The 12,051-nt window shown below is 43.7% G+C and overlaps 1 protein-coding gene across 6 annotated transcripts in view; it reads left to right on the top strand.

Moving 5' to 3' along the window:
- The window catches only part of LNX1 (ligand of numb-protein X 1), a 190,863-nt gene that overhangs the window by 70,498 nt on the left and 108,314 nt on the right, over nucleotides 1-12,051 (top strand). For all 6 annotated transcript variants that reach the window (XM_070791430.1, XM_019962749.2, XM_019962748.2 and 3 more), the window contains one exon: nucleotides 8,625-9,122. In XM_070791430.1, coding sequence (XP_070647531.1) covers nucleotides 8,731-9,122 — 392 coding nt within the window. In that variant the 5' untranslated portion in view covers nucleotides 8,625-8,730. The remainder of the gene's footprint in view (nucleotides 1-8,624; nucleotides 9,123-12,051) is intronic.

Genomic DNA, 12,051 nt, shown 5'->3' with positions numbered 1-12,051 from the left:
TGTTGGAGAAGACTCTTGAGAGTCCCTTGGACTGCAAAGAGATCCAACCAGTCTATCCTAAAGGAAATCAGTTCTGAGTATTCATTGGAAGGACTGATGCTGAAGCTGAAACTCCAATAGTTTGGCCACCTGATGGGAAGAACTGACTCATTTGAAAAGACCCTGATGCTGGGAAAGATTGAAGGCAGGAGGAGAAGCGGACAACAGAAGATGAGATGGTTGGATGGCAAAACTGACTCAATAAACGTGAGTTTGAGTAAACTCCTGGAGTTGGTGATGGACAGGGAGGTCTGGCATGCTGCAGTCCATGTGGTTGCAAAGAGTCAGACACGACTGAGCGACCAAACTGAACTGAATAGAGAAAGATAGAGTTTGCCCTGACCTTGGCAATTCCTTTCCCCCAATAATCTAATTTAGGTGTTGCAGCCAGGGCCAGGGCAGTGGTTGGACTGAAAATCATTGTAGAAACGGAGACAAGGCCATTGATGTTACAAGAATTTACTGGCATTGTTCCACCCACCCTTTTCCTCAGTGGCTGTATATCTAGTCTTCACAGTTTCAGTGTTTCTGACTGTGAGTGTGATCTGTACTGTCTCTGTACTGAGACATGGCCTCAGTGACCAGTTCAAAACCAGCCCTGCAGCCATTCTGCCCTGTGGAGCTTCATTCAGATTTTAAAACATCATCAACAACAGGAAAACCTTAAGCTCAGTTTCATTTTTTTTTTTAAAGGCTAATTCATTTTTTAAAAAAATTTTTAAAAGTTGAAGTGTAGTTGATTCACAATATCATGTTAGTTTCAGGTATATAACATAGTGATTCAGTTTTATATATACATGTATATTCTTCCTCAGGTTCTTTTACCTTATAGGTTATTAAAAATATTCAATTTAGTTCCTTGTGCTATATAGTAGGTCCTTGTTGGTTATCTATTTTATATATAGTGGGGCATAGTGTTAATCCCAACCTCCTAATTTATCTCTCCCCCAAGTAGGGCCAAGTCTCACATTGTTCGTATAGCAACAGTTCATACAGTGTCCTTCCTTGAGAGAACTATTTCTATTACTTGAATGGGCTCTCTTATATACTCACAAATCAAAGCTCTTTCAGGATTCAGTTGTCTTGTGATTGTTTTGGGGACCTGGCCTTAGGTTACATTTTCTTCCTCTCATTTGAAGAAAGTTCTTCCTCCTGCCTCATGAACCCGTCAGCAGATTGCTCACCTGGTGCCTCTATCAAGCATGTATCAATACAATGATCAGTCAGATCAATTTAGACCTTGGTTAAATTTAGTGGTGCACCTGTGACAAGGTTGTAATTCTTTGCCTTTTCCTTTGCACCTGACTGGGAATCAGGGCAGGTGCAAGGAAAATACTGAGACCCACAGAGGTAGTTGGAAGCAGAGCTGAGTCCTAACCATGGCCTCAACACACAGCTCTACCTGAGTCTCTGAAATAACAACAGTCACAGGGCCATGAGTTGGTGAGGCAAATGCAGCACTCACCTTTGGGTGTAAATTTTAGGGGGGCCCCCAAAACCCTGGTAATCATGATAAGTACTGTTTTAATGCATTATTTTAAAAAAGCAAAGCTAATGCAAAAATCCATGATGACAAATGATTAACATTTAAATAAATACAAGGATCAGTAGCTCAAATTATCTAAAGATTATTTAAGGGTATCACTTAGTCAAAAAAGATCATCAAACAGCAGTTTCCTCAGCTGAAAATCAGACAAAAGAATAGGTAGATTTTTGAAAATAGTATTGCTGGGCTTGCTTCCTTTAAAGCCAGGAAAGTGAAACTATGGGGGAAAATTTTTTGTTTTTATTATAAATAAAATATTTAAACTTAAAATAATGTTGTACATTTAATATATGTGTTTTTCATGTTTCCCATGTTTTTTCAATTATTTTAATGATCTAGGGGAAATTAACCATTAAAAAATACACATGTATATCAGGACTCATATCTCCTTTGGCCTTAGGCTGCAACATAGGGACTTCCTCGATGGCTCAGTGGTAAAGAATTCACTTGCAATGCAGGAGACACAAGAGACATGGGTTTGATCTCTGGGTGGGGAAGATCCCTTGGAGGTGGAAACAGCAATCCACTCCAGTATTCCTGCCTGGAAAAATACCCCATGGATAAAGGAGCCTGGCGGGCTACAGACCATGGGGTTGCAAGAGACGAACGTGACTGAGTGACTAAGCACACACTACATATTGCAATGTGGAGCACGCAGCACTGGTGGGATAAGTGTATCTGTTATTTAGGAATGTCTTCAGTGGATTTTTTCCTGTGTTTGTCATAGGCTAAGTAGGAATTTTCTATAAGCAATGCTTTCTGGCAGATAAATGGAGAAGCCTAATGTTCCAAGGTGACTGGCTAGTAAGCCTCCTTAGGTACACTTTCCTTCTCAAGCACTTGTGCATCTTCTTCTTTTTTAAAGCAGCTGGACAGGAAGAGGTACAGAGCATTTGGAGTTGCAGAATTTCTAGTTTATTCCATCACCTGCCCCTTCATCAGCTGCCCTTGGCCCTATTTCCCTTTTTTCATTAATAGTGAATTTCAGTGAAAGCTCATCAATGTTTATCCTGATGGGAAAAATTATCTCAGGTTTACCATTTTTTAAAGTGGTTTCCATTTCCCTTGTGTTATATATGTCAGGATATTGTAAAATACCAAGAGTTGTCAAAATAAAGGAATGCTTACAAACAAATGGGAGAGCCCCAAATTCCCCAAATACCATTCATTCTTCAGATCAGATTATATGCTGAGAATTCCAATACTGGAACTGTTTGGCCATTAAGGACTTTATTTTGTTTATAGAAATCTAGCTAATGCCAGTAAATATCATTGCATTTTCTAAACTGCTCCAAGCCCTTGCTTTTGCCTTTTAAAGCATCTACTTCTCTACTTCATTATCCTTAATTTTTTTTTTCACTTCTGTGGCCAAGAATTACTAATAGCTTCCTTCAGGGCTCAGTGTAATGTCCCCTGCTCAGCCCTGGCAGGACTGCAGTAACAGCCAAGGTATGTATTGCCACCAAGAAAGCAGATGCAGTCTTTGGATATGGGAGCAGTTGGTTACTCTCATTTCACTCTGTCTTGGAGGCTGTCCATATATTGCAGAAAGTACACTGATAAGTTTAGAGCTTGCAGAAGAGTGTGGTCAGGCTCTTGGAGTCTGGAAACCTGAAGGAATATCAGACACACCTAAGGCTGCTGAACCTATGGGAAAATTTGGGGGCTGTCTTCAAATAATTGAAATGGATTTAAGGAATTAGACATGTTCTAAATGGCACCCATGAAGGGGTTAGGTGAGTTCCAGAGAAAAAAAATTTTGGTCAATATGTAAACTTTCCCTCCTTAGTAGGTTGTTATTATTTAGTTGCTCGGTTGTGTCTGACTCTTTTGTGATCCCATGGACTGTAGCTCACCAGGCTCCTCTGTCCTCAGGATTTCCCAGGCAAGAATACTGGAACAAGTTGCCATTTCCTTTTCCAGGGGATCTTCCTGATCTAGGGATTGAATCTGTGTCTCCTGCATTGGCAGGCAGATTCTGTACCACTGAGCCACAAGGGACGCCCACATCCCTGCTGCTGCTGCTGCTGCTAAGTCGATTCAGTTGTGTCCGACTCTGTGCGACCCCATAGACGGAAGCCCACCAGGCTCCCCCGTCCCTGGGAGTCTCCAGGCAAGAACACTGGAGTGGGCTGCCATTTCCTTCTCTAATGCATGAAAGTGAACAGTGAAAGTGAAGTCACTCAGTCGTGTCCGACTCCCAGCGACCCCATGGACTGCAGTCCACCAGGCTCCTCCATCCATGGGATTTTCCAGGCAAGAGTACTGGAGTGGGGTACCATTGCTTTCTCCGATCTATCCTTTAACTGGAATTCTTAATCTTTTGACTACATCTACCCACTCTAACTCTCCCCCCACTCTGGTAACTACAAATATGATCTTTTTTTTTACAAGTTTGTTTGTTGAAGTATAACACCATGCTAGTTCCTGGTACATGTAGTGACTCAATATTTCTATGCATTACAAAATGATCACCACAATAATCTGGTTACAATATGTTACCACATGAATATATTATATCATTACTGAGTATATGATTTCATAAACTATGAAGCTCCTTCATTTTGCAGCTGGAAGTCTGTACCTCTTAATCGCCCTCCTGAAGGCTGCTCTTAAGGCTACTAAGTTTCCAGGCTATTGAATTTTCCAGAGCAGGTGACAGTGTGCATATGACCTCTGATGAGCCTCTTGGTTGCAGATGGTGCTGACTCACATTTGCTCTGAAACGTATCTTTGTTATCAACCACAGATGTTTAGAATTTCAAAGTTAGGTAGAAGAACTTCTGGACAGATTGCAGGCATGATGAAGTAGTGGGAAAGGAAGCAGGGATTAAGGACAAACAGAGATGGACATTGTCATTTTTCCGGGCACTTCCTGGCATGATATTGGTGGACTACACGTCTCTGCAAACGTCCCGTCAGGCTTCTGTTGTCCCCAAACCAGAGAAAAGGAGGAAGGATGGTTCCTAAGTCACAAGAGTGTTGTATCAAGGCAGAGTAAGATACCCACCCCACCCCTACACATACTCAGGGAAGGGATCTACTTCCTGCTTTTTCTCCCTCCAAACTGCAAAAAAGCCATCTTGCATATCCCTTTCTCTTTACCCCAGCTAGGACCAGATTGCTGACAGCTGACATACAGACTAACGTGTATGGACAGACCCTCTTGCTCCCTCTTAGGGGACAAAATTTACCTTTTAAGCCTTAATGAGTTTCTATAATTTCTTCTCAGTTCATCAGCAAGGCACATATATGTCCAAAAACATGACACATCATACATATTTATAAGATGTAAACTGGAAATAAACATCAAGTAAATTATATTAATCATACTTTTTAAAGTCTACCTAGTTCTTTTCTTGGAACCCAAACTGCTTTTTTAGCCAATTCTCTCATAATCTGTGTCTATTCATATAGGCTTTATTTAGTCTAAAGCAAAGTTGAAAAATATATACAGCAGTGTTTACATTAATATTATATGAAGAATCTGGTTTACTCACAAGAGTTAAGTGCCAGGGAATTCAAATTGCTCTCAGATAAAAAAAGAATGAAAAGAAAAACAAATTGGTGTTGGAGCTAAATCTGCCATTTTTGCTTACTCCAATCCACTTATCCTGTCTTAGGCATTTTAGCACTCAGTAAAGTGGAAGAATCTTTTTATTCAGAGATCTTGGAAAACTCCATCTGCAATGGGGCCTACAGGGATTTTTAACCTTATAATTTCCTGGGGCTCTTATATTTGGTTCAATTCCTGGGTCGGGAAGATCTGCTGGACAAGGGATAGTCTACCCGCTCCAGTATTCTTGGGCTTCCCTTATGGCTCAGATGGTAAAGAATCTGCCTACAGTGAGGGAGACCGGGGTTCAATCCCTGCGTTGGGAAGATCCCCTGGAGAAGGGAAAGGCTACCCACTCCAGTACTCCGGCCTAGAGAATTCCATGGACTGTATAGTCCATGGTCCATGGGATCTCAAAGAGTCGGACATGACTGAGTGACTTTCACTTTCCTTTTTACTTTTTTTGGATTCTGACTGGTCCTAGTCAAGATAGATGCTGGGAGAAAAGTAGCAATGTTGTGAAGAGCAGTAAGGAGTTATGAGCCCCTGCTGGTTTGTTCTTTTTTGGTGTAACTGGCAAGTTACTTACCTTCTACACCCAGTTTCCTCATCTGTTAAATTAAAAACAAAGTCCCTGGGGATTTGTAAGGATGAAATAACATAACTATATATATATAGGCCCCAGAAAAAAAAAAATTCCCCAAAGCCAACCACCCTAAAATACCCCAAGAAAACACCTCTGTTATATTAGCATGGAACCATAGGACTCTGTTTCTGAAAGGAATTTCATAGTATCTAGTCCAGAGGATTTTTTTTGGTTTTTGTTTTCCTTAAGCCATGGTCCTTTGAAAAGAATCTTATGAGGAACCTCATGCTTGAGATGAAAGTGGAGCTGGGTCTGGATGGAGTGGAAAATTGGACACAGCCTACCATCCCCCTTCCCTTCCCTGGAAGAGCCTGAGGCATCTGACACACCTTCCAGAGCACAGTGAGAAAACCAAACATCTGGTCCAATTCCACCTTTTCACCAACGAGGAAGCGGCCCAGAAATGTGACATTGTTGTTACAGCAGTCGGAGCAGAGCTACCACCTACATTCCTATCACCCTTCCGTTCAGCACAATGAGAAAGAATATGTGGGAGGGTTTGACCCAACTCTAAGTGGTAAAGACATAGGGTTTTAGTTCAAAATATGTGAACTTTTTTTCCTGTAGCAGATGATAATCTTTTGGGTGGCCCATTTCCATTTTCATGTTTATTTTTGAACTGTTTTTCATGCTACTGAAAGCATTTCCTGTGTGGTTCCAATATCTTCTCTGAGCCTTGAGGACAAATAGCAGCTGTGTAGGTTTCTATGAACTTTGACTATAAACAGCTTCACCCCCTCCTGTATCCTCTACTTTTGCCTCCTGTGATCTCTTCTGATGCTAAATAAAAGTCTGTGATTTCTACACGCTTTCACATTTGGGGCACTTTACTTCTACCTCTTGACCAGAGTATTCTTCAAGGCTTGTTAACACAGTGCAGAAATGTAAGCTGACTCAGTACAAGTTTGAAGTCAATGTATTTTCTTTTTGAGATAAGGCTACGTTTATACAAACAACCTCAAACTTTACTTGGAAAAGAAAAAAACTGTAAAGCAGTTTATGACTTCTGTGCTGTTTCAAAACATGGCCAGTTTCCTGTTAGGTGGTTCATCTGTCTTTACGTTTCTGCGGAAAACTTAAAGTCATTTTAGTTACTTTCGGAAAAGAAGAAAGTTGAGTTGAGGGCTGGGATACTACAGGATTCTTCGTTGTCATGAGTGTTGACCCTGAGTCCCCTAATGCTGACCTCTGTCTGCACTGCTTACCTAGGTTTCTCATTGCTTGGTCACGTCCACATCCCCTGGGAAGGTCTGGGGACTCCAAGAGGGTAGGCATGTCCTTTAAAGCTCTCTTGAAGGTCTCCCACACAGCCAATTTGCTACCTTGCTCAAGATTGGTGCTCACAAAATGCTTACTGAAATCAGATGTTTTTGATTATCATTGTCACTAATCTCACACTACTGCAGCTCATTAATAAAAAATATTGAAGGCAAAGAAAAAAATGTTTATTGACTGATCAGGAGACTTTCCTAGATGTTGATCAGGCATGTTGAAATCTCTACTTTAAACTCCTATACCAAAGGAAAAATAGTTTCCCTGGTGGCTCAGATGGTATAGAATCTGCTTGCAATGTGGGTGACCCAGGTTCACAATCCCTGGGTTGGAAAGATTCCCCTGGAGAAGGAAATGGCAACCCATTCCAATATTCTTGCCTGAAGAATTCCATGGACAGAGGAACCTGGCACGCTATAGTCCATAGGTTGCAAAGATTCAGACACAATTGAGTGACTCTCACTTTTCACCAAAGGAAAATACATAGTGTGATAATATTCTACTAGTTTGAAAATATATATATAATTGAATGAAAGTGAACTATGAGAACAAAGCAAAAAGACCCCTGAGAGGCACTATAGCTTTCAGTTTCCAGGTGAAATGAGCTCAGCTGGAGACAGAATGACTTTAGTAACAAATATATGTAAGAATAGTTAATACTTACTGGGCACTTACTGTATTTCAGGCATAATTCTAAAGTGTTTTATGCCTCATATGTCATTTACTTCTCACAACAACCCTCTGAGATAGGCCATTACAGTACTATCTCCACTTTACAGACATGGAAGTGAAAGTGAAAGTGAAGTCGCTCAGTCATGTCCGACTCTTGCGACCCCATGGACTGTAGCCTACCAGGCTCCTCCGTCCATGGGATTCTCCAGGCAAGAGTACTGGAGTGGGTTGCCATTTCCTTCTCCAGGGGATCTTCCTGACCCAGGGATTGAACCCGGGTCTCCTGCATTCCAGGCAGACGCTTTAACCTCTGAGCCACTACAGACATGGAAACAGAGACTTAAATCATTGGTGCACAGTGATGGCAAGACTGTTACAGGCAGCGTGGCTCTGGAAACACCTTTACCACGAAATGACTGAATAAATGAAATGCACACAGAAGAAAACAATGCTTTCATCATCATCATGCTTGTTTCTTCTCAGATGATTTAGTTGAAGACTATGAGGTGTCCTTTATTTTCTGGGTTTTAGAGAAAGGTAGTGAAGAGAGATAAGAGAAAGCCATCAGAGCATTAACTTTTTCTTCTTGTCATGATCTGACACAGAATTTTATAAATCACTGATCTGTTTTGTTAGGGCCTGTTTCTGGGCATTCTCAGATTTCACTCAAATAATTTTCTCTGCACTAATATGAGGAAATTAAAGGTAAGTATTATTCCTGCTAAGATAGGTAGTTAAACTGAGGCATAAAGAAGCCAGGCTTCAGGTCTCATTAGTCAGTCACCAAGTGGTCACTCGGCCCAGGCCTTCCTAGTCACAGCTCAGTTCTGTCCACTGGCAGCACCGCCTAACGTCCATAACCAAGATAGATGAGCAGTCTTGTTCTCTTTCAGGTTTGTGGATGGCTCCTAGAAGATCTTGATTTACTCTGGAGGAAATACTGTTTTCTTTTCCGGGGTTGGTTTCCTGTCATCCTGCTCCACCCACTCCCAGTTGACCATGAACCAGCCAGACCCCGCAGAGGACCCGGATCCCAGCCCTGAACCCCTGTGTGTGGTGTGTGGCCAAGCCCACTCCCCCGAGGAAAACCACTTCTACACCTACACGGAAGATGTGGACGATGACCTCATTTGCCACATCTGCCTGCAAGCTCTTCTGGACCCTCTGGACACTCCATGTGGCCACACCTACTGTACAGTCTGCCTCACCAACTTCCTGGTGGAGAAGGACTTCTGCCCCGTGGATCGAAAGCCTCTGGTTCTGCAGCATTGCAAGAAATCCAACATCCTGGTCAACAAGCTCCTAAACAAGCTGCTGGTGACCTGCCCGTTCACGGAGCACTGCACCGAGGTGCTGCAGCGCTGCGACCTTGAGCATCACTTTCAAACGAGGTAGGGAGGGGCTTCGCTTGTGGCTCAGCTGGTCAAGAATCCGCCTGCAGTGCGGGAGACCTGGGTTCGATCCCTGGTTTTGGAAGAGCCCCTGAAAAAGGGAAAGGCTACCCACTCTAGTATTCTGGCCTGGAGAATTCCATGGACTGTATAGTCCATGGGGTTGCGAAGAGTCGGACGGGACTTTCACTTTCACTTTCTAGGGAGGGGCTGCCCCTCGGCCAATCCTGAGAAGCCCCGCCCTCACGGCCGCTGCTCCAAGGGCCGGGTGTTCCAAGGGCCAGGTGTTCCAAGGTCCCGGTGCTCCTGGAAATGCCTGTTTCTTTACTTTCTGCTTTGCAGCCAGTGAAAGGATTCATTCAAAATAAGAAACGGTTGAGGTATTCTGGCTGTGGTTCAGTGTGAGGAAACAGCACGTGGTAGAGTTGTGGGGTGTGATTGTGTGTATGTGTGGGTGTGTGTTTATACGGTTGGAAGGTTTTCTGGTAAAATATAAATAATATAAAATTTGCCATTTTAAGCATTTTTAAGTGTGGCTCAGTGACATTAAGTTTACACTGATGTAACAATCATCACCAATAACCATTTCCAGAATTTTTTTCATCTTCCAGAACTAAAACTTCACATCCATTTAAAAAATTAAAATAAACCCCCCTCATTTCTTCCTCTCCAGCCACTGGGACCCACCATTCTGCTTTCTGTCTCCATGAATTTGACTGCTCTAGAAACCTCATATAAGAAGCACTGTTCAGTATTTGTTCTTTTGTGACTGGTTTATTTCATTTGGGTGCATCTGAAATGTGAAAGATAGTGGAGAATCTAATGAGCAGCTTTCTCATCTCATTTTGTGAGGCCTCAGGTTCCCAAAAAGATATCCTGGAGGACATTGCTTGCCTTTTTATGTAAGAAAAAAAAAATCTCTCCCAATTTGGCCCATGATTTGCTCTGTACAGGAAATACCAAAGCCCAACTATCCTTTGAGAAGACACGAGGTATTTTCAACTAAGTTTCTAAGAGGAGAGATTTACAAAACTTTTGTCCTTCTAGTGATTTGTTCTGCAAGTTTTTCAGCACAGGTGTGCACACTGGGGTGTGACTGCTTCTGCTGGTGGTCAACACCAGCCACTCCACCATCTACCTCTTACTTCACCCACTCACATTGTGTGTTCCTGAGCATACTTCTTGTGGACAGCCTCAGGGGGCGGCCCTGGGTCTCAGGCCCAGGAGTTCCTCTCTTAGAGCATCTAAGGTGTTTAGTAAGACATGAACAGTAATACCAGCGTTGTTTTGTAAGAGGAAATTTGGAAACTGGTGTTTATCTTGGTTCCTGTCGTAACAAGGGCTAGAGGCAGGTGCGGGTGTTTTTTTTTTTTTTTTCTAAAGGTCTCATTCCTTAAGCCCTGAATCTGAGTCTTTGTCTTTGGGGACATGCAGAATCTCTAACATGGAAGTTTGCATCCAAAGCACCCGCCTGGGTATAATGCTTCACACGTGTTTTCCATAGTAATTATGTCAGTGAACACACTTTCCCTGCCTGGATGTTGAGCCAGGTGCATCTATGTCAGATTCGTGAGTTGCCTCTGACCCTCTGTGATCTCAGGTGTGTAAGCTAGGATGCGCCTCTTGTCTGGTTGCCCGGAAGGAAGCATGGCCAGAGGAGAAGGGGCAAGGGAGTCTGTGTGTGACCTTTGCTGCAAGTTTTGCCTGGGTAGGGGAGGTGTTGCCTGCAGGGGTGTGGGTCTGGGGTCAGAGATGAGGTGGATGCAGACACATGCTGACACAGGGCCAGGGCCAAGACTGCAGCCACACCAGACAGAAGAGGTGAGGAGCAAGAGGAGAAAAGGCCCTGGGAGACCTCCCTGCCCCATTCACATGTTGCCTACTTTTGCCGTTTGTATAATACATTTGTGTTTGGGAGCTGTATTCAATTCCTGCTGCTGCTGTAACAAATGATCGCAAACTTAGTGGCTTAAAACGATGCTAAGTGTGTTACCTTCCAGTTCCGAGTATTCGAAGTCCAACACAGGTCTCACTGACGTCAAGGTGTTTGGAGACTGGTTCCCTTTGGCTCTGGGGAGAGTCTCTTTCCTTGTGGCCTCCAGCTTCCAGAGGCCCCTGTATTCCTTGGCTTGTGGCCTCTTTCTCCATCTTCAAAGCCAGCAGCCTAGAATCTCTCTCTCTTCTCTCCTTCCTCTCTTCCCCTTCTCTCTCTCTGTCTCTCTCCTTTCCTTCCATCACCACATGTCTTTCTATGACTCTGATCCTCCTGACTTCCTTATGCAAGGATGCCTGTGATGACACGGGATCCACTCAGTGAATCCACCTGGATAGTTCAGGTTCCTTTCCTCATCTCAGGATTATTTAGTCGCATCTGTAAGTCCCCTTTGCCATGTGAGGTGACACATTCACAGATTCTGAGGATGAGGAGGCAGACTGCTTTGGGGAGGGGCATGGTCAGTATTCTGCCCACTACTGGAGTTTTGCAGGAGATGGGTAGAGAGGACAGAGACAAGGAGAGAAATAGCACTCTGAAGAGAGAGAGTGAAAACACGGCAGCCCTTCCTCCTCCCCTCATCAAGCACTGACTTGGGGCCGAGAATATCCCTAAGAATTGGGATAAGATAGCACATGGAGCTGAGAGCAAGGCTGGAAAGAAGTGCTTCCGGGGGAGGTCTTCCAGGAGACTGGTGGGGTGGGGCGGGTGCGGGGGAGGTGGCTTCTAGGGTCTAGAGAGAGAGATGACTCAGGTGCACCTCAGCTGCCCACACTGGCTGCATGACCCCACACCTCCAGGAAGCCCGGGAGAAAGGTCTGCGGAATGCTCAGCGCATACCGAGATGTGCAGAGCTAATTGAATTCACATGTCTGAGCTGGGCCCTCAGAGTCTTTCACCCTCCCCTTCAGCAGCCCTCGGTGACGAGGGAACTCT

This window comes from Bos indicus, chromosome 6 (assembly GCF_029378745.1).
Source record: "Bos indicus isolate NIAB-ARS_2022 breed Sahiwal x Tharparkar chromosome 6, NIAB-ARS_B.indTharparkar_mat_pri_1.0, whole genome shotgun sequence".
Taxonomy (NCBI): Eukaryota; Metazoa; Chordata; class Mammalia; order Artiodactyla; family Bovidae; genus Bos; species Bos indicus.
The sequence above is the reverse complement of the archived record's forward strand: the minus strand, read 5'-3'. Positions and strand labels throughout refer to the sequence as shown.